Genomic DNA, 22,251 nt, shown 5'->3' on the forward strand with positions numbered 1-22,251 from the left:
ATAAAGATCGATCTAAATATAAAAGATTAACGTGTTAGCCAATACTAGGCTAAGTAGCTACGTGTAAATAATTTATTTTTTTCCTCCAACAATTTTTGTTTGAACCAAAGATTTCGTGTTTGAATCCCAACAATTTTTGTTTGAACCAAAGATTTCGTGTTTGAATCCCCCCGTACAACTTCAATACCATACACCGGTAAAAGAACCTTTTAAATTATTATCTTTGGAGAGTATCAGAGTAACCGTAAAATTATCCTTGTCGCAAAATTATCCTTGTGTGACCTATAGATCACAAATCTACATCACATCCTTATGGTGTGACTCTTTCCCGAACCCTCTGTGAAAGGAGATGCTTTGTGCATCATACTGTCCTTTTAATGATTATCTTTCTAATAATCCTTTTAATAACCATCTAGTGATGAATGATCAATATCATAGATAGGAAAAAAAAATTCTAAAAATAAGATAAAAATGAAACATATGGTATGATGTTGCAATATTTTTAAGATTCAGGAATGTGATTCAAATATTACAACCAAAGCACATCATGTACATCTCATAGCAAGACTATTATGTACAAGTTCTTTTCTTTGTAATAATAATGAATAGAAAGAATTATACACCAAATGCAAGAAGGGAAAAATCACTCCCACAAGAAAGAATGAACATAAAGAGTACAACAAAACATTGAGCAAAAGGGGTACTTGCTGCAGTGATGAATAGCAACTCCATCTAGGTCTTTTTCACCTGCATTGATGAGCATCTTATGAGCCAACTAAAAATGTTTGATATCATGCTCATGTACCAGAACAAAGGCCCCGTCGAAGGGTGGAGTGGGGTGGGTGGGTTTCTTTCTTGAGTTTAACGGACAATGTTAGTCGCTAAGAGATAACAATAGGTAACCATTCATGATTACCGGAATTCATAACTTGAAGAATAGAACAGATAAACCTATTACAATAGGTTAAAATATTGCGAGTCTACATAACTTAAATCCTTTCCTCTTTTTATTTTGGGATGTGTGAGTTGGGGAGTTGGGAGAAGCAGAGAACAGGGAACAAAGAAACATCTTGCCTTGCTCATATACCAGAACAAAGAGACGGGGACAGGGACCGGGGGGTTCTTTATTGAGTTAAATAGACAATGTAAAAAAGCTTTTTTATACTATTTAAGTCGCATATGAGATAACTATAACCATTCATAATGACCGGGATTCATAACTTAAATCCTTTTTTCTTTATCCTTTGGGATGTGTGTGCTGAGAGGGGGTTGGGAAAAGCAGAGAACAGGGGACATAAAAACTTGCCTTGCTCATGTACTTCTTATGAATCTTTAGAGCCTCATTTAGTGCTTTCTTTGCATCCAAGTTCCCAGTTATCTCACTCAAGATCTGGAAAAAAAATGTTATTTTCAGGACCAAAGAATACAATAATGTGGAATATATAGACGAGGAGAGAGATTTTATGAAGACCTGGACAACATCATCAAGGCCTTTCGCCTCTTTCATAAGCTGTTTTTTCTTCGTTTCAAGAACACTTGCAACTAGGAAAATGGCAAGTGCGTCGTGCTGTTTCGTTGCACCAGTTCTCAATATTCTCCTTTCAAATTTCCCGTATTGCTTTAGCTGCGTATCATTTAACTTATCGGGAAGTTGTTCCAGAGTCTTGTCATACAATAAATATATGTTTGGGTTGTACTCCATGGCCCACATCACCTAAATGAAGTATGTACAAAGTAGCATCAATCAGAAGATTACAATAACTCTGACCTACATTTGCTCATCATCCTTCCCTCTTTCATATTTGAAAATATAAATATCCTTATCCTTTCACTCGACCTTTATGTCAAACTAATTTAGGTGATGCGCTCTTTTAAACACAAAAAGCATCAATTGCCAAGTAGAACAATCATTTCTTTCATGAAGTTAATAATTTGCCAAGTAAAACAACCATGTCTCTTAAAAGCAAATGTAGCCAGGAAAACTGTAATTAACTGAAGTGAGACACCAAAGACGGGGACAAACTATTGTGCAATATTTTTTCTATCTGCCAAACAATAATTATGAAAAGAGGTTTGAGCTTCTCACCTCCCAGAGATAGAGTGCATCGACAAATGAGAGCTCTCTCCTGAAAAGTACCATCAACATGCGTAATGCGAACAGATATTCTCCGCCATCTAGCTCCTCTGCCAATTAAATTGAAAAATTTGGTGAGGAAGAGAGAGAGAGAGAGAGTAAACTCTATATCTAGACTTTCTCCTCTATGTTTTTAGATGGTCAAGCATGCAGTTTGAGGCTTTTTTAACAATGCAGATTCCCAATATATCTCCTCCATGAAAAAATTTATTGTTATATTACCAACGTCCCAAACAACATATATGAGAGACGTTTTTAAAATGGATGTTAGTGCTTCACAATGTTTAACTTATGATTTATGAGTCTGGCCCCACTTATAAAAAGTACAATCATTCGGGCTATCCATCATAGAATCTGCATTTTTTCTTTTTGATAGGTGCTAGATACCATATATGTATTGCCTGCATTGCTACAAGATAACATTTACCTTGTGATAGTGAATAACAAACTTGGACTGCGTGCATTGAAAGTTTCACAAAATAAATCATGATTTCATGGAACATATCATCAGAACACATTACAGGACTTAGAATCACTATGATAGCCCAACGTAATATGTAACATATAAAAGACCAATATAGTCACCAGTTCCTTTATTTCCAACTACAATTATTAAGAATGTTAAGTTAGTTCAAGAAAAAATAAAACCCTTATCCTTAGAGGACTCTCTTCGCTCTTTGTCTATATCCTCCCCCCCCCCAATCCCAGACTCTTTTTTGTTTCTTTTAGGGGGAGGGGAGAAGGTGTCACAGGCTTGCGGTCAGTGGTCAAGAAAGTTCCAATTTTTATATATACACTTTGTTAGTTCACATCTTCTGTTTCCAAGATGTCCAAAAGCTTCCTTCCATACAAAAATACCCCAGAAACTTCTATAAGGCCTATTTAGATGCTAAATCATTCTCGTATTAACAACTGGTTAGGAAATCAACAACACTGACAAGATCTTGCATTTTTTACTTCTTCAATAGAAATAACTACTGAAGAATGTACAGAGAACAGAAAACCCTTACCAAGGTGTCGATGAAGCTTCGGATCAACAATTTTAACAATTTGTGCAAGGGCTCTCAGCTGAGATTGCACTCCTATAGAATTTGCGCTGGACTTGAAATTTTCTCTCTGTTGAATCGAATATGGAGTAGTTATATATGCAGTAATGGCATAAACATAGGAAATAACTAGCACACCGTTGCACAAGTTTGAAGAAAGAAGTTACTAAAGAGAACATAAATATATGCACAAGTTTATCTCCCCTTTACTTGGGGATGACAGGGTTATTGCATGAGTTGTAACATAACCATATGAAAGATAAATACAGTTAGAAAGTGAAACATGAAATAGGTATACAATATCTTAATGCTGGCGCGTGTGGTTTATTACAAGAGAACCCCAAAGCAACTCATCCAGTAAAAGTTCAACCAAAGGTATGACCAGAATAAGTATTTTCCTTTATTCTTCTCCTTTTGCTTTTGTGTGTATGGATGTTAAGCTAAGGTAACTCAACCAATCAGCATTATCAATGTGAAAAAATATGAGCAGCCAGACCAAACCCTAAGGCAATGGGTGGAGTGTCCCTGGATATTATAAACTCTTTGGAAATTGCTTATAAAACTGACTATGGACAAGTGCATTTCTAAACACCCTCTTGCACGAGTAACCTGGGTTCTATCGTTGAAATGTGGGTTTGATTTTTCTCTTATTTTTTCGCCTTCTTTTATTTTTTGTTCACTCTAACCTCCCCAGACCCACTTGTAAGATTACACTGGGTTTTGTTGTTTTTGTTGTTGTTATTTTTTGTTTATTTTTTTATTTTGAAGCTGAAGGGAGGAGGCTCAACAGTAAAGGGCCTAGAGTAGAGGGAGACAGTAGGCTCAACAGGCTAATAATGGGTCTGGAGCCATGTTAATTAATGGCTCAATGGGTTGAATTGAGATAGAGAAAGAGACCCAGAGCAGCGCCATGGGCTTAGTTTAGAGAGAAGACGGAATGATAGAACATGAAGATAGAAAACGGTGGCACGAACAAGCTCACCAACCTTCGGATCTAATGCAATTTCAAAGAATCTGAGCATCCAACCCAAAACCTATGGGTGGAATGGCCCAAGAATCTATGAACCTCTTTGGAAACCCTTCCACCACCAATAAGGAACGAGTGCCTCATCTAAAATCTTAAGTTCCCAATATGGGGAACATTTATTTATTTTAGGCCGGCAAGACGTCATCTCACATGCGAACCTCACTATTTTTGTCTGGGTCAAGCAAATGAAATTTCTTTGTATAATGGCCAATGGGTAGTGCTAAAACTCAAAGTTTATGAATTATGTGACTACCTCATATAAAACCTTGCGATGTTAAAGAAGAAACATTTGTCAGTCTATTTATTCATTTATGTGAGGTCTGCAACAAGCATGAATTGAAACAACAGGGGCATACCAATCTACGCATTGCACGTTCAAAGCACCAGAATGCATCTGCTTCATTCTCAAGAAGAAGAATAATTGGGGAGCAAATATCAGTCATTCCTGTTCAAAAAATAAGACAGAAGGTTTACAAATGTTCTTGATGTTTCAAAAAATTTATTTCTAAATACTGCTATAATACCTTGAACATAACCAATATCTTTATCTATCCATGCATAGACAGCTAGCACATCCCAGAGTTTTGCCTGATTAGCTTGATTCTCATAAAATACAAGAGAACGATCCGTACGAACAACATCCAGACCTAAACAACATCATAAGCCATGACAGTTTTAGATATTTTCAGGAAATCAGTCTAAACTGATGCACAATCTTCCTTACGAAGGCAAAATGAATGGCATTTCCATTTTTCCAATTCATCCATTATAAATGGACACATGAAAAATGACAAAGCTCATTTAAAATTTCTTACTGTTGTTCGAAACTGACGATAGCTTATGATCAGTCGTAACTCGTACGGATCAACAACCTTCAACATAATAAACTATATGTATCATGTTGAAGAAAATCTGTCAGGAGTTGAACTACTTAACTTGGAACTTCAGTGAAATGTTGAAGCCTAGAATCTAGCATCATTGGCGGGCATAACGAGAAAATAACATGCAAGGGATCTTCTAAATGACTTGATTAACAATGTACAAACGGTGCCCCTTATATGAGTCTTAGGTTATGTATAATATGGTAGGTGATAATCCCTTTATTAATAAGGCAAGTAAATATTCTATATTTGAATACAAAATAGGGAAAAGGGTCAAAAATACCCCACAACTTTGATTTATTAGTTTACTTCACCCTTACTGTTAAAATCAAGTTATTTATACCCTCACGTCTACAAACTTGTCACCCGTACCCTTCAATTGGATGGAAAATCCCAAATCAACAAAAAAAAACAATATTAATTACATTACCCGATTTCTTCTTTTAATCCAGATGACGGACTATATAAAGGGTTTTAGTTGGAGTTTGCACATCCTTAATCTACATACTCCTCCAACATTTAATTCCTCTTCTCCCCTCCCCCTCTGAATTTCATCGAACTACACAGTGACTAATTCACAGAAAATTTTTCAAACATAATAACTATATTGGAAAAGCAATGTTCCATGTATCAATTCCTTCATCTCAAATACCATAACCAATGGGAGTTGGGGGGGAGCAAACATCTTTAGAATAACAAACTTTGGTTATATTCTGCAAAACTAAGAACTACCTCAAAGTTATAGCTATGTTAACTATTTAAGTTTTGTTGAAAAAGCATAAAGTTGGAAAACAGTGTATTACTGGCCATTAGTTGTTCAAACTGGAAAGAATTTGAGAACATGAACAAATGATTGTGATAGACAGACTGGAAAGAGAATGTCTGTTGAAATTCAATTTTTTCCAACACCCACCCACCCTTTTTCTATGAATAGATATAGAGAGATAGATACATGGAGTTCTGCAGCAAATATGAATGTATAGAGTTTGCAAATTAAAACTAGAGATAGTAGGTATGAGTAATAACCAATTTGGGACAAGTTAAGCTTCCACTGGACCACTTTCTTCTCATAAACACCGTCATCGACTGGCATGCCATTGTTAGTATCATGTCCATTACTGGTAGTGTTCGCAAGCTCTATAGGTTGGCCATCATCCGTGACTATAGCATTTGTGGTAAATTTTCCACTGCCAATAACAGGTACTAGCTTTTGGCATTCAGATTTCCACACAGCATATTGCTCTCTGAGTAAAAAACAGATTCTTAGGCAACTCATAAATAAGTTATAAGAAATTTATTAAAGAAAAAGAATATTATAAGGATGAAAGAAGGCACGGTTGTGTTTTCAGCTGATAGTGATCGTATACTTTTATAATTTGGTTCTCCAGGCAAAAATACATTTTTTGTTGTTAACTTATTAAACCCACCACCACTTCCCCACAAAGGTGTGCACATACTTGTGAAGGAAACCAGAAGAAAGATAAAAGCTTGGAAGGAGTGATATAATACTGCACATGCCCTGTCATTCATGACAAAACTTTTGTTGTCTTTATCTTTTTTGTACATTCACGGTATCATTATTACCGTTCTCTTTACTGATTTTATTTCTAAATTTCAACCTTTGACTGACCATTCTTCTTTCTGGTCCTGCAATACATTATGAGGCTCATGAGAGATCAAAGTCCCCAACTGATGAGATCAATCTCTGGCAATCCCCTTACCGATGAATTTAATCTTTTCTTGGCTATGTTTAATTATCTTTTAGCACTCATTTTCAATTTAACGCCAAGACTCAAGAATCAAGATACCAGAGAACTTACTGGTCAAGGATTTGACTATAGGTCTGTCGTCAACTATTGCAAAACAATAATTTCCAGCTTTTGTAGTTAAGACTAAAGGCACAAAGATTTGAACCTCAATACATAAACTCATAAAGATTTCAAAGTTCATAGGCAATCTTTTGCCAAGGGGTCCTTATGATAAGAAAAGCTAAACCAAGCTGAACCTAACAAAATTGTCTGAAACTTGGCTTGTTCATTATGGAGAGTTAGATTAAACCAGACTTGCCCAGCTGAACCCAAATTGGCTCACCTCCGTCTCAGTCCTAACTAGATCAGGATTCCAAAAGTTGATCTTTGATAAGAATAACTCTATGAACATGAAAAGTTTTTTGTGTAAATTACACAGAGGGCCTTCAATAGCTGCATGTGTTTATGCATCAAATTGAACAAATTCAATGCATAATGAGTCCCTATAGTTATGATTGTTGATTACCTCTACTATTTATAGTCTATATTGAATAAGTGTATAGGCCATAGCTGAAACGAGTTAGATTACCTCCGTTGTTGTCTAAGTTCATTTCTTTCCTCAAATGTGCTATTGGGATCAAAACAACCCAGCAAGAACTCCCATACAGCCCCTTTAATTGATGGATGAATCCCCTAGCATTCACAAAATAATCAATAAGCATCAGAGTTCTTAAGACTTAAGTTTCTAGCTAAACAGCTAGCAGATTGTGATAGACAATGACTCCTTATAATGAATTCAATGGGCGTGCTATGGTGGATCTGATTTTCTGCCTAATATATAGTTTATAGAAGTGTAATCAATGCTATGCTGAAATGCTATTCCAAATCATGAATAATTTTACCGGCTAAACTTTTGTATAATTTAGACTTCCCGAAACTGTCCAAAGTCAAACCAACAAGCTATTGTAGCATAGATAAAACAATTATTGCTCCGGAATAAGCGCACCGATTGTTTCCCCTTTATTATTATTCACAGAGCAGTTAAAACTTCTTACATGATAAAAATTACTATTAACACAAAAAGAGATCTTAAATGCTTTCCTATCAAGGCTTCCAACTGAAATAACATTGCTGGAAAATCATAACTGGAATGAACCTTCTATCTCGTTATAGTTAATGAAATAATCTTTCTATAAGTGGAGATAACTGAGCAAAAGTAATTGATGAAATTGGTGTCCCATGAAGTTTGTCACCTTCAACAGTTCACCACTTGCACAAATTAAGGATCAATTATGCTCCAAATGTCCACCAAATGAGCAACTTCAGTTCAAGTCAAAACTTCACCAGGTGGCAAAAGCTCTTGCTAAAAAATAATGAACTGTTCACATTCATTAAAAAGAAGATCAATTTGATCTTTGATGACAAGTAGTATGAGGATCGGCGTTGTTCAACTAGGTCAAAGTCATGAAAAGGGCAAGTTAGGAGAAGGAGACCAAAAGCGAAATGCATTATCATCTTAGGAAATCACTATAAAGCTAAAGGTGGAGTACAAAGAAGGAATGGACAACATGAACTAGAGAGAAATTCAGGGGGTGAAGGGCTGTCACAATGAACGGTTTAGTCATAAAAGTGTCCAATATTCCAAACTGGGAATTACAAGATAAAATGAAGAGTAGACAGCTGAAATTGGACTTTCTACCAAGTAACAATTAATTTTCACATGAACCACAGAAATAGATGTAGCCATATTGTTGTAGGTGAAAGGACCAACATTAACTTGGAGATCTTTAAAGTTTTAAAGCCATCCACTTGACAAGATCATGTTTCTGTTCATAGGCAAATGACAATGTAGCACAGTAAATTTATTAAAAATGTGCATTGAACAAGAGAGAGAAAAAAAGTACCCCTCGTTGGATTCGTCTAAGAACACCTGCTATATCCAAATAACCCTCTTGAGAGAATGCAGCCTTCCATCTTCTTTCACTGAGAGTTCTTCCTGCCTATCAAGCACTTCCCCAAAAGTAGGAAGTGCACAAAGGTAGCATAGTGAATAAATCTGCCATCAGAATTTATAAAATCATTTCTTTAGAAGGACTTGGAAAGAAACCGAGACAAACGTAACAAAAACTACAACAGGATATTCTAGTTCTTTTAACTCATTTATGTAATCAAGTGTGTATATATTCACCTAATTGATAGATTAGAATTAGACTTCCCTAAACCAAAAGGGGAGAGAGCTAAAATGAGACAACCAAATAAATGCTAAAGTAGTTGAATTTAAAGGGACACGGGTAATTACCTAAAATAACAAAGGGTGGAATCCATTAACTAGTAACATATTTTTGTCTAATGAACCAAACGAAGTGTCAATCCGACACTAATTTTGGTCGACATTATGACTTCTGTATACATTTGTATTGGAGAAATCAACATGGTTTGATTATTTTAATGCTGACCATCAACCTACAGCAGCCAGATCCTGCTGCAGCCTAATTTATAAGGTTCAAATAAATCGAGTATCTTCGACATAGAGCATCAATATGTGTTAAATTAGTAAAATTTCAACGAACATTAAATTTTGAACCCATAGTTTCAAAAGTGTAATGAATGAAATTGTAAGAACAAAAGGCTTAACTCATCAAATCTAAATTCGGGATCTGCCTCTAAGTCCGCAACCTCCTCTTTTATCCAAAGTTGTGTATATAAGCAAAATTTAGAAGAACTTAAATAAAATGATGAAAACGAATGAAGTTTAAACTCACCCTAGGTCTGAATCGAGTATTAGGAACATCAGCTTGGCATTCTGGTCTAACAGGGAAATAAGAGTCTAGATCCTCCAATGAAGAATCCCCTGTTATTCAAACATAAATTCCAACCCATTATAATTATAGAAAAATTCAAAACCCAAAAACCCACTCAAAATCTACAAGAAGAAGAAGAAATAGGTAAAAATCATACTCCATTTTCCAAATAAATGTGGCACCTTTCGCTCCAAAGAGTCAAATTGACTAATCTTTGAAGCTGAATTGGATTGGATCAACTCAATATTTCAAAACTAAAATTTTGATATTCAATATCTATATGAAAAGTACTATAAGTTGCAATTTTCATCATGTCAATATGATGAAAAATACATTACAAAATATCAATCGAAGTCTACTTAGCTTAAATCTCGAAAAAGAAAAGAGAGAAGTGTCAGCATAGAGTAACAATTAGTACCATTCTTGCAGGCAACGAGCATGAAACCCCAAATACTCATTACAGTTTGAATTGACAACCCTCAAATACCCATTACAATTACAGTATAATTCCAATCAAGCCAACAACAATGACAGACCCTGTGTAATCCCACAAGTGACTTCACGGATGGTAATGTGTACGCAGACCTTATTCTACCTCAGGAAATAGAGAGATTGTTTCTCATAGACCCAAATATAGAGAACACCAATAAAGCTCAAAAACCATTACTTTTTTGCAGGCAGCTATGTTTAAGGGTTGTTTAAATTATCAAAAAAATCGCACAAAATTCCGAGATGGAACTTACAATGATAAACCCAAAATACCAATTCGAGTTCGAATTAACAAACCCCCAAATTCCCATTTCAATAATACAACTACAGTATAATTCCAATAAAACCCAAATACAGAAAAAAAAAATCACCAACAATCTCAAAAGCCCATTACCATTCTTGCAGGCAGCTATTATTAAGTTCCCATGTCCTGGGGTTATTCAAATTATCAAAAAAATCGCACAAAATCCCATCTGAGAGGGAGCTTACAATGACAATCCCCAAATACCCATTACACTTTGAATTCGAATACGATTTGACAAAATCCCAATTACCCAATTTCAATAATACAATTACAGTACAAATTTCAACAAAACCCAAATATAGAAAACAACAATAAAGCTCAAAAACCCTTACCATTTTTGCAGGCAGCTATTATTGAGTTGCCCATGTGTTGGGGTTGTTTAAATTATCAAAAAGATCGCAGAAAATCCCGAGATGGAGCTTATAATGACAAATTCGCAACTGTAGAACGATTCAATTAGTATGTTATAGCAAAAGATACCACTTTTCAAATCGATTTTAACAAAGTAAGATGATGGTGGAAAGAGATGAAGTAATGAATACGAAAAAATGATTAAGAATTAATGGTTAATGGGCACCAGCGAAGAGAATTTTTGTAGTTGTTTTCCGAGTTGGCATTTCCAACTGTATTACCTGCATAACTAACCTTGTTTAGGTGCACATCGAAGCTACGAGGGTATGGAAGTCGAGGATTTACATATATACATGAGCATGTTAGTTGTGATGAGATTCGGAATGAGGTTATTCGAGAGATAGAAATAGTTTATATAGCGGACAAAATAAAGAAAGCGAAATTGAAATAGCTTAGGCATATTTAGACTTTAGAGGAGGTGCAAGAGGCGGGTTGTGGAGAGCACGCGGGATAAAGGTAGATCGAAGAAGTACATTGGAGAGATGATTAGATAGGACTTGACGCAACTTTATATGATTGAGGACATGGCTTTAGATAAGGAGGGGAGGTCGCGTGTTAGGATAGAGAGATTATAGTTGTAGTACTAATTGTACCTCGTAATTTCTTGTCAAATGTGGTTTAATTTTTATGCGCTTTCGATTATTTCGTTATTTTAATATTTGTTAATATTTCTTTCAGGCAGATTTTGCACTGCTTTTCGTATTAATGAATATGTCTTATTCGTTTTTTTCTTTTGCTTCAATTGGATTTGATACATTTGAGTCGAGAGTCTTTATTTTTTATCTCGACGAGGTAATGATACAGTGTGTGTACATTCTATTCTTCACAAACTCACTTACTAAAATTTTACCATATTATTATTGTTATATAGTCAAATATTTCTATAGACTTATATGCATAACCCAATGATATTTATTGTGAAAGTACATTCTCTATAAATTACTTCTTTATAACTTACAATATCCTTTTGTATAGTTTAAAATTAATTTTAAAATATTAAACAATTCTAATATAATTTAATTTTGAATATTAATAAAAAGTTAATCATAAAAAACTAAAACATGATAAGTGTTTTACGACAGTGATATAACTCAAATATTTCGAAATTATAGAAATCATATGATAAGTGTATCCTCCAAGAAGTTGTATTAGAGAAATTTATGTTTTTTCCCATATGTTTTAATTTTTGTTATAGATTAATTGTTATCAGTAGGGGATCGCATCTTATAGAATTAGTTGAGTAGCGTGTAACTATTTTCAATCGAGCTTCATGATTATTAAAAAGAAAATCAAAATACAAAAAAAATTTATAATCTTAAAATTTAATTAAATTATAGTAAGTAAAATTTAAAATATTGAGTTAAAAATTTTTTAATCTCAACTAACATATTAGAAGTTGAAATTGTCAAAGTCCACTTCAATCTTAAAGTTTCAAATTTTGAATTATTATTCAAACTCGACAATCGAAAGTTTGAATTGTTACTCAAATCTGATTATTTTGAATAGTTTATACCAAATAATAAATTGTTGTGATTTTGTTATAAATATAAAGTACTGTATAAGAAATAAAAATCTAGCAAATTTAATTTTTCCCAATATAAAAAACCTTTCAATGTACACAATGATATAATATAATTTTCATAAGAATTTTTCAAATAATATTTAAGATTTTAAATAGTTTAAGCAATATCAACTTATTTTGTCACATCAATCAAACTTATGAATAATTCGATAGGTTAAGAATAAATACAGAACATGAATATAACTTAAAGAATTTCAACAAGAAGGTTTGAAAATATTATTAAAATATTATTGTTATCCTACAAATTTAAAGAAGTGATTATAGTAATTCTAATATGAAAATTAAGTTTAATCAAACAAATATTATTAGAAATTTTTGAAAACATTAAAAAGAAATCATATTATTATAATTTGAGGAAGTGAAATGTGAAATTCGAAATATAACACAAGTTAAGATCAAGTAAATATTATTGAAAAAGCTTTACAACGTTGATTAAAATAAGGATAGATAGTTCAAATTTAACAAAACAATTATTTTAAATTCAAACATATGTATTTGAATATGATATACATTTTTGAAATTAAACTTTAATAATGACAGGTATCAAAGCTTAAACTTGATGAATCAAACTTCATGATCAATTATTGAAAATTTAATCATTTGCAAATAAAAAATTAAGTTTATTGACATTTTAAAGATTTGTCTATCAATTTGTTACTTTTTTTTTAGAAAAATCTTGAGCGAAAATTCGAATTGTGATCATAAAAGTTAAATACCGCTATGCTAAAATTATTGAGATTAATCTGATCAAATTGGACAGGTCAAACCCAACCCGTTTTTTAGCCCAGTTGAACCCAACCCATTTGAGCCCAAATAAGACCCAATCCAATTTCTATCTCAACCCATTTTAATATCTTCAATTTCAATTCAATTTACCCATTTGACACCCCTACTCACCGCCCCGTCCCCCACCCCACGAAACCAACCCATCTACATTGTAATTATCACTTTTGGAAACTTACATAGATATACTACTATGATAAAAAAATATTTATCATTTATAGCAATAATATTTTTTTTAACTTGATTACTTTTAATTCATTTATAATACAAGTTTAATACATATGACAAAGAACAATTTATTATTCACATATAATACAAATTTTAATGATGAATAATACATTTATCACACATTTTAATACACTTATAATACAATGTGACAATTTTTTACCAAACAAACATGATATATTTCAAAAAACAATTACAATTTATATATATTGCATACATAATTCACTTTTCATACATATTACAAATTTAACAAAGTATTGCTATAAATGATAATAAATAAAAAGTATCGCTAAAATAAGTAATTATTTTTTAAAACGTATTAATTTATGTAATTTTTCGTACGAAGATTTTGGGCCTAAGCCCATATCATACTTTAGTGGCCCATTACCCGAAGCAACAAAAACCCTAGCACTATAATCCCCTCAATGTAAGCCCTAACACAATCCTCTCTTTCATCTCACTCTTTTTTCGCAGCTTCACAGCTCCTTCAGATCAGTAAAAATGGTGAGTTTTTGTGAATTTTCAGTTTTCTGATTTCTCTAATTCACCTGTTTTCACTGTCATGTATGTTCGGTACTACTATGATTTTTATTTATTTTTTTTGTGAAATTTGAAAAGAAATTGTATTTGATTTTGTTGTTCAGCCGTTCAAGAGGTTCGTGGAGATCGGAAGAGTTGCACTCGTTAACTACGGGGAGGACTACGGGAGGCTCGTCGTCATTGTTGACGTTATCGACCAAAACAGGGTACTTTTTATATTTTTTATTTTGTTTCAGTGCTTGATTTTAGCAGAGTATTTCCATTTGAGTTTACTTTTGATTTGTTAGAGAACTAGTGTAGTATAATCGGTGATTTGGAGCACATTAGGTAGTATTTTGTTTAGATTTCACCAAAAAATGATTTTGCAGGTTCAATTGTTGAGCTTTTGCAAGAGAAGTGTGTGTTTGAGGCTTTGAGCTGTTTCATGGTGTTCAAATCAGTTGTTAATCCAATTTCTTTTATAATTCTTAAAAAATGCAAAAATAACCGAGCTTTATGCAGAATCTGTGAAAACTGATTTTTTACAATGAAGTAAGGTATTTCATTAAAAAGCATCAAACCAATGCAGAATTGCATAATAGACAAAAGGGCTCACACCGAGCATAAGCAGAAGGTGTTGGTCCTTTTACAATCTTCAAACTAGTAGTCTAGTACTAGATAGCTGACAAAGTCAAGAAGTCGTTAAGTGCTAAATCCAGGGGTTAAAGTAACCAACTGAACAGCATAAGTCAACAACTAGATCTCAGAGGGTGGTTCGGAGTTGAGATCCCATCAAAATTTCAGAGACTGAGTTTTCAAACTCTAAAGTATATGCCACCTTATAGAACACCTATCTCTATCTTTTAGTAGTGATGAGAGTGTTGCTTGATTTGAGTGGAATGGATAAACAGGATTCGTATAGCTAACTTTAACTAGTTTGGATTTAGGTGTAGCGAGTTGTTTAATTTTAGCATGGATGCAACTTTATGCTCTGGAAATGCTGGTCACATATTTCAGGGGAAGTTGGGTTTTTTTGGCAACCAACGTGCTAGTTTTCGTTTTACTTTCCATCTGTTTATAGATGTTATCTGTAAGTCCAATGTTTGAATAGAGTGGAATGCATATAGTATGTCCCCAATAAATTGGGATGCAACTTTAATGTTTTGGAAATTCTTGTCACATATTTTAAGGAAAGCTGGGTTATCATTTTATTTTTTACTTCTCATCTGTTTATAGTTGCTATCTGTAAGTCCTATGGATGAATAGAGTGGAATGCATATAGTATATCCCCACTAGATTGGGATTTGGGTGGACATAGGTTTATTGCTTGGTCTTAGCACATCTTTTACGGTCTGGAACTGCCAGTCACATCTTTTAGAAGAAAGATTGGATCTCTATAGCTTTGCCAATTTTCTTCGTGAAGATCTGTTTTATGGCCTATGATGGACATTATATATGCCTACATTGTCTGATCTTATTAACTTGATTGAGCAATATTGTCTGAGGCCTTGTATATGGGTTCAGGAGGAGTAATTTGTGACCATGAAATTAGCAGTTCCAGACCAGATATTGTTTTGAATATCCGTCTTTGTTGCCAAGGCAGTTTTAGCGCAGGCTTGTTGAATGAAGTTCTGTTGAGTTGAAGTGAGCCTTTTTATTGTTTAGTATGTCTGTTTTGCTGTGACAATCTGTTACTAATACCATAGTGTTTAGTATTTCTGTTTTGCTGTTACAATCTGTTACTAATACCATAGGGGTTGTCACGTTTCTGACTACTATGTTCTTTTCGGATTGAGATGTTGATAGTCTGGGAGTGGAAGGCTTTACCTTTCAAATAAAAAATGTATGAAAAATGGGGAACCTTTGCCTTTACACAGTTGTAGAACTCTTGATTGCTGGGTCCAGTGATTTCAATGGTTTTTGTGTTAATCAAAGAGAAATTTTAGTATAGGTGGCACAGTTTTAGAAGGGTGATGTCCAATATGTGAAAACAACTTGTCACTTGTTGCCCTAAACTAGTTTTCTGGTGAAAATTTTCGTATCACTTCAGCACATCTTATTTGCTTTTTTTTTTCTTTCTATTTTTACATGTTATTTCATGCTTACTCATCTCATGGTTACTTGGAGTGTTGAATTTACTTTTAATTTGGATTGATGGTTGGCACTGCTTAATTGATAGACAAGATTTAACTTTGGAAAATGACGAAATTATGAGTTTTATGTATCCTAATAATTTTCCATTCTGTTTAAATTCATAGGCTCTTGTTGATGCTCCTGACATGGTGAGGAGCCAGATGAACTTCAAGAGGCTTTCACTCACAGATATCAAGATCGACATCAAGAGAATTCCAAAGAAGAAGACCCTGATTGCTGCTATGGAGGCTGCTGGTAAGTGTGGCTACATATTCTCTTATAGACAATTTGTAGTAGATATACTTTAGCAGCAACTTTTATATCTTATATTTGTAAGAAAAGCTTAGTAAGGTTGACTTGACTCTCATTTGCTGTATGTCCCCTCCCAGATGTGAAGACCAAGTGGGAGTCCAGCTCCTGGGGAAGGAAGTTGATCGTGCAGAAAAGGAGGGCCTCACTCAACGATTTTGATAGGTTTAAGCTCATGTTGGCAAAGATTAAGGTGCGATTTCATTTGTATTTGAGTTAAACTTCTTTTGATTCTCAGTTCATTTAGCCCATTCATCAAACAACTTTATGCGGGTTTACTTGAAAAAGCTAAAAGAATAGGTTTCACTACAACATACTCAATATAATCTCGCAAGATGATGTGTATGCCAAGGTAGAGAGATGTCATGCATGTTGTGTTAGACTGCATTATGTCCCAATTCTAACCGTCGCATGTCCAGAAACTCACTATATTTACTTTTAAATTGCATAATCTTTTTACTGATGTGGTTATGTACTGATATTATTCGTTTACGTTGGACGTTGCAGAGGGCTGGTGTGGTGAGACAGGAGCTTGCAAAGCTTAAAAAGGAGGTTGCAGCTTAAGAACTTTTTCAAGTAGTGAAACATTGATTCAAAGCAATTTTGGAAGTTGTATTTTTACTTTTTGGGGATATATTTATCTTTTTTTTTTTTAAATTTGTCTTTTCATATTTGCTTGTTTTTTGGACGTGCTGGGAAATTATTTTTCTGATCTATGAACTGTTTGTTTCAGAGAATGCTTGCTCTGTTATTTCATATCGTCTACCTACACTATCAACTCTCTTTCTTTTAAAATTCATTGTTCAGAAATCGTTTTCACAACAACGTTATATATTTCAGTATAATTTATACTTCACTAGTGGAGTTGAAAAAGAAAAATTGTTACACATGAATCAACTATTTTAGGTACAGTATTAGTTATGTTTGGAATTATTTTTATTATATAAGATGATAGTACTTAAATTTCTTTGCAATTTAATTTAGTGATATGGGATTCTTAATTGCTAATCAAAAACCACTATTTATGGTGTGTTAGAATTGATAGCTAGGTCCTTTAGGATGTCTTAGTTGGTTGGATGAATAGGTGGTTATTCACATTGATGATCCCCTTCAATGCCTTCTGAGTCGAGTCTGTAGCAGGGCTTGTTTAGTGCGATTTACATTTTCAGTGTAGTTTGTAAGCTATTACACATGGATTTACCCAGCGCGCACAAAGTGTTCACCCGAACGGCAGAGTTTATAGCGACTTCAGATTATTCTTGGGTTAAAAAAAAAAGATGTGGCCAAATATTGTACAAATTATATAAAATCTAATGTGTATATATATAAAAAAAACTTCTAAAATTCTTTATTTCATCAAAACTCTTAACTTTTGAAGAACCCCTTTTCTTTGTTTACCTTATAATACATATATATATGATTCATATATTTTGAAGTGACTGATTGGGATTATCTCGAGGTAGGGGTAAATGTCTGTGCACACTCTATGATTATTGGAAACTTAACACAAGATTTGAGTTTTTATCATTCTTGGTGTTTGATTCTTCACAAGATTGAGCTAAAGTTATGATTTTTGTTTTTGTTTTTGACAGAGGTGCTTTATGAGAGTAGAAGAAAACTGACTCATGCCACCAGAGGTAAAACTGTTTTAACACTTTGCCTTACATATAACTTTATACATAGTCAAAATTCATAACATTACATTTTCCAAGTTAAAAAAAAACTTACTTATAAAGCTAAAAAGAAACTAAAAATCAAATCCAACATCATAAGCTGCAGGAAGAACCAAATCCATTACGCCAATGCGTTCTAATTCTTGGCATTTGAAAATCTGAAAAATGAGATAGTGAGTCAAACAATTGTACATTACATATCAATCACTGTGTTATCACAACTTCCAACTGATTACTAGCTTAAAACATCAGCTAAGGCTTAACCTTCAGCTTCTTGAAGTTGTTGGAAAGAAAAATATGCTTCGTATCGAGCATTAATTAGTTGTTGTTTATAACATAAAAGCATAAAAGCAAGCATATTAGTAGTAGAATAAAGTCATAAACTAAAAAGATAAGTGTTGAGCTTAGCTTGAATACCTGAAGTTCAGAAATCAGATCCTTTTTCGCTATTGGCAACTTGTCTAGAAGTGATTATTTCTTCTTCTGTGATTCCTTTGACCTTGCTGCTTCTTTCTCCTTCGCATGTTAATTTTATGTTCCATTTCATCAATGATTCTTGCAAGCCATTTCGGATTTCTAGTTGAGATCATGAAATACATTATGGATAATCCAATACATAGTCCACTTCCATAGCCCATCAGAGCAGCTTTCCAAAAATCATTGAGAAATTCTGAATTGCTTTCTTGATCGTCTAGCGCAGATACTGTATAGTTTGTCTCTGGCACAGGATCATTGCCACAACCTTTTGAAACTGGATATCCACGTAATCCATCATTACCTTCATATGAATTGCTCTCAAAGGTAAGAAATTGAGGCCCTTGAGGGATGCATCCTTGGAGATAATTGTGGGAGAGATTTAAGAATCCAAGAGACGTAAGAGAAGCAAGTTGTTGTGGTATTTCTCCTGAAAGCTGGTTAAACGAAAGGTCTAATGATTCCACTACAGATAAACTTCCAAGCGATGGTGGTATATGACCTTTCAATCCATTGTGAGACATATTCAACACCCGAAGAGCAATGAGATCTCCTAAAACACTAGGAATATGTCCTTCAAATTTGTTGTTTGAAAGATCGATAACTGTGTACAAAGACAAAATTCTCACAACTTCAAGCTTCAATCCCTTTGATACAACAACTATCGAGTCTTGGTAGTCTCCATATCCTTCATAACTTGGTACCTTCATTGTTTTATCAATTGTCCTCATGCCTTTTAAGTGTTGAAACAAACTCGTTGGTAAGTCTTTCGAGAAGGCATTGTTAGAGAGATCTATGGTTCGAAGATCAGGAAACATGATTTCAGCCCCTGAAGATCTTATGGGTCCATAGAGTTTATTCGACGTCAATCTTAAAACTCTTAGCTCTAGCAAAGTTCCCAACCACATGGGGAATGTGTCATTGAGATGATTATTTCCTAGATCAAGAACTTGCAACTTTTTGCAATTGGCCAAAGATCGAGGGATTTCCCCCTCTAGTTCATTGCCATGCAAATTGAGACTTATAAGTGAACTTCCAATGCTAAAATTTGTTGAAAGAGTCCCAGAAAGTTTGTTGTTCTGCACATCAAAAACCTGAAGGGTATTTATATTGCCAAAACATTGGGGAATTGCTCCCTCCAGACTATTTCTTCCCAAATCCAGTATTTGTAGTGATTTTAAATTGGAAATAGATGAAGGGATCTCTCCACTAAGGTTATTACGTGACATCGTCAAAACCTGGAGGCCACTGATATTACCCAAACATTGCGGAACTTTTCCCTTCAAGTTGTTTCTCCGCAAGTACAAAATGTTGAGTGATGTCAAATTGCACACAGATAAAGGAATTTCCTCAGTGAGATTGTTTTCATCAAGAAACATACTTTGCACATTTCTCAAATTCCCCAATGAAGCAGGAATAGAACCCTTAAGAGAGTTAATACTCAAATCTATGATACTAAGAGACCTTAGGTTACCTACTTCAGGAGGAATTGAACCATTAAGAAAGTTATTATTTAGATGAAGATTAGTAAGAGACCTTAGGTAGCCTATTTCACGAGGAATTGAACCATTAAGAAAATTATTATTCAGACGAAGATAAGTGAGAGACCTTAGGTAGCCTATTTCTTGAGGAATAGAGCCCGAAAGTTGATTTTCACTAAGAGACAAAAAAGACAAGTTCTTCAAATTCCACAGTGAAGCAGGAATAGAACTGTTAAGAAAGTTATTATTCAAATATAAATCGGTAAGAGACGTTAGGTAACCTATTTCGTCAGGAATAGAGCCAGAAAGTTGATTATCATAAAGAGACAAAAAAGACAAGTTGTTTAACTTCCCCAATGAAGCAGGAATAGAACCGTTGAGAAAGTTAGTACTCAAAGATAGATCGGTTAGAGACCTTAGGTAACCTATTTCTTCAGGAATAGAGCCAGAAAGTTGATTATCATAAAGAGACAAAAAAGACAAGTTGTTTAAATTCCCCAACGAAGCAGGAATAGAACCGTTAAGAAAGTTATTACTCAAAGATAGATCGATAAGAGACCTTAGGTAACCTATTTCTTCAGGAATAGAGCCCTTTAAATGGTTGCCAAATATACGGAGGATCTGAAGCTTTGATAGTGAACCGGTTTGTGGTGGGATTGTTCCTGAAATCTGATTGTTGTTCAAGTCAAGATAGACAAGATTAGTGAGATGACCAATCTCAGGTGGAATGGTGCCAGAGATATTGTTGTTGCTAAGATTAAGATTCTCAAGAAAAGGGAGAGATGAAAACGGAAAAGCATAGAGTGTACCAATGACACCGCAATTTGTAATATTCAACGTTTTTACCCTACCATTAAAGCATATAACTCCATACCAGTCCCTGCATGCATTAGAACTTTGCGTCCATGAAGCCAATAAGGAATTATCCTGGTTCTTGAAAGTTGCTTTCCATTTCAAGAGGGCAGTTGCTTCCTCAGTCGAAGCAAAAGTAACTGTACAGAGATTTAAAAGAGCGAAAAACTGAAGTAAAGAGAAGATTTTACTGGAAACCATCATCATGTTTTGAGTTTTTTGTTTCAGGTTCATAGTATTTGGGTTGTTGTGCTTTTGTCTTTTTATTATCTTTATCCATGTGTTACACATCTACTCCCATTTTTTCCCTAAACTATTATTCACACTTAGTGTGTTCAATTTTATAATAGATAATGTTATCATTCTTTAGTCAAATTTGGGTTGTTGTGCTTTTGCCTTTTTATTGTCTTTATCCATATGTTACACATCTACTCCCATTTTTTTCTAAGTAAAACAAAACTATCATACAGAAAATAAATTCCATCAATTATAATACAAAGCTTAAAAAGAAGTAGAGTTTCATCTTTCTAATCTTTTTCATAAAGATAGAACAACATCTTGTGTTACTTTCTGATTTTCAGTCATCACAAAATTTCGAGGTTAATCTGAGGGATCGTCACTACTAAGCTTACTCTTTGCAACACTAAAGTTACAATACTAAATACTAAAAGTGACTAGACTATGTGTTTATTAGTCCCCTCAGTAATACAAACAGTGGCTGAGCTAGAGATTCTAGATACGTGTAAGTTGGCTGAATTGCAGTATGCAAATTTGAATTTTAATTAGGAAAAACGGTTTTACATCAGCCAAAAAAAAATGGTAAATTTGAGTCATTTGGCTAACGACAGGGTTACATAAGAACTTGATTAACTCTCATTTGCTTTATGTCCTCGCAGATGTGAAAGGCCAAGTGTGAGTCCAGTTCCTGAGAAAGGAAGTTGATCATGCAGAAGAGGATGGCCTCGCTCAACGATTTTGACATGTTTAAGCTCATAAGGTGTGATTGCATAGTCTTTTTACCGTTGTTATGGTTATATATCGATCTGATTCGTTTGTGTTGGACATTGCAGAGGGCTGGTGTGGTGAGACAGAAGCTAAGAGCTTTTTTAAGTAGTGACACATTTGGAAATATAGATTACATTTGAGACTGTTTTATTCATCTTTTCCATTTTTGCTTGTTTTAGACTTGCTGGGAAATTATATTTGTGATCTATGAATGGTGAACTGTTTGTTTCAAAGAATGTTTTCTCTTAGTTGTTTCATATATTGTCTTCATGCACACTTTTAGCCGCAGATCGTCTTCTCCTCCATTCTTTTGAAGTATCGAGTCTGATACATCAATTATCTACTCAATATTATAATGACTACACGAGATGAAT

The 22,251-nt window shown here is 34.0% G+C and overlaps 3 protein-coding genes, 1 long non-coding RNA gene and 1 other non-coding gene across 6 annotated transcripts; 3 read left to right on the forward strand and 2 right to left on the reverse strand.

Moving 5' to 3' along the window:
* Positions 1-481: 481 nt before the first annotated feature.
* On the reverse strand, positions 482-11,178 carry LOC107022041 (TBC1 domain family member 15-like). Of its 2 annotated transcripts, none has more exons than XM_027918106.1 (13): positions 11,076-11,178; positions 10,763-10,870; positions 9,599-9,687; positions 8,741-8,836; positions 7,426-7,529; positions 6,115-6,332; positions 4,732-4,854; positions 4,564-4,652; positions 3,145-3,250; positions 2,087-2,184; positions 1,472-1,714; positions 1,307-1,390; positions 482-747 (listed from the first exon to the last, which is right to left on the reverse strand). In XM_027918106.1, exons 2-13 carry the CDS (start codon positions 10,794-10,796, stop codon positions 733-735), a joined length of 1,299 nt encoding a protein of 432 aa, XP_027773907.1. In that variant the 5' UTR covers positions 10,797-10,870; positions 11,076-11,178; the 3' UTR covers positions 482-732. The 2 variants fall into 2 exon arrangements, with proteins under 2 accessions (XP_027773907.1, XP_027773906.1); XM_027918105.1 differs by having other exon boundaries at positions 11,063-11,167.
* Positions 11,179-13,820: 2,642 nt separating this feature from the next.
* LOC107022063 (60S ribosomal protein L14-1-like) lies at positions 13,821-17,161 on the forward strand. The gene is made up of 5 exons (XM_015222785.2): positions 13,821-13,935; positions 14,076-14,177; positions 16,209-16,338; positions 16,473-16,585; positions 16,900-17,161. Exons 1-5 carry the CDS (start codon positions 13,933-13,935, stop codon positions 16,954-16,956), a joined length of 405 nt encoding a protein of 134 aa, XP_015078271.1. The 5' UTR covers positions 13,821-13,932; the 3' UTR covers positions 16,957-17,161.
* LOC114077742 lies at positions 15,382-15,461 on the forward strand. The gene has a single exon (XR_003579110.1). It is a non-coding gene; the product is annotated as a small nucleolar RNA SNORD34 (small nucleolar RNA).
* Positions 17,162-18,024: 863 nt separating the features above from the next.
* Positions 18,025-21,202, reverse strand: LOC107022019 (receptor-like protein Cf-9 homolog). The gene is made up of 2 exons (XM_015222722.2): positions 18,483-21,202; positions 18,025-18,223 (listed from the first exon to the last, which is right to left on the reverse strand). The coding sequence occupies exon 1, from the start codon at positions 21,161-21,163 to the stop codon at positions 18,527-18,529; it is 2,637 nt and encodes an 878-aa protein (XP_015078208.1). The 5' UTR covers positions 21,164-21,202; the 3' UTR covers positions 18,025-18,223; positions 18,483-18,526.
* A 130-nt stretch (positions 21,203-21,332) lies between these two features.
* LOC107022079 lies at positions 21,333-22,134 on the forward strand. The gene is made up of 3 exons (XR_003578998.1): positions 21,333-21,614; positions 21,769-21,869; positions 21,943-22,134. It is a non-coding gene; the product is annotated as an uncharacterized LOC107022079 (long non-coding RNA).
* Positions 22,135-22,251: the final 117 nt, after the last annotated feature.

The sequence above is a fragment of the Solanum pennellii genome, chromosome 6 (genome assembly GCF_001406875.1).
Source record: "Solanum pennellii chromosome 6, SPENNV200".
NCBI classification, from domain to species: Eukaryota; Viridiplantae; Streptophyta; class Magnoliopsida; order Solanales; family Solanaceae; genus Solanum; species Solanum pennellii.

Coding starts and splice junctions, on each gene's coding strand:
- LOC107022041 (XM_027918106.1), bottom strand. CDS start 10,796: ATGGGCAACTCAATAATAGCTGCCTGCAAAAATG. Junction 3,251..4,563: donor AACGTGCAATGCGTAGATTG/GTATGCCCCTGT, acceptor TCGATTCAACAG/AGAGAAAATTTCAAGTCCAG. Junction 2,185..3,144: donor GAAGCTTCATCGACACCTTG/GTAAGGGTTTTC, acceptor TTTAATTGGCAG/AGGAGCTAGATGGCGGAGAA.
- LOC107022063 (XM_015222785.2), top strand. Junction 16,339..16,472: donor TGCTGCTATGGAGGCTGCTG/GTAAGTGTGGCT, acceptor GTCCCCTCCCAG/ATGTGAAGACCAAGTGGGAG. Junction 16,586..16,899: donor TCATGTTGGCAAAGATTAAG/GTGCGATTTCAT, acceptor TGGACGTTGCAG/AGGGCTGGTGTGGTGAGACA.
- LOC107022019 (XM_015222722.2), bottom strand. CDS start 21,163: ATGTGTAACACATGGATAAAGATAATAAAAAGACAAAAGCACAACAAC.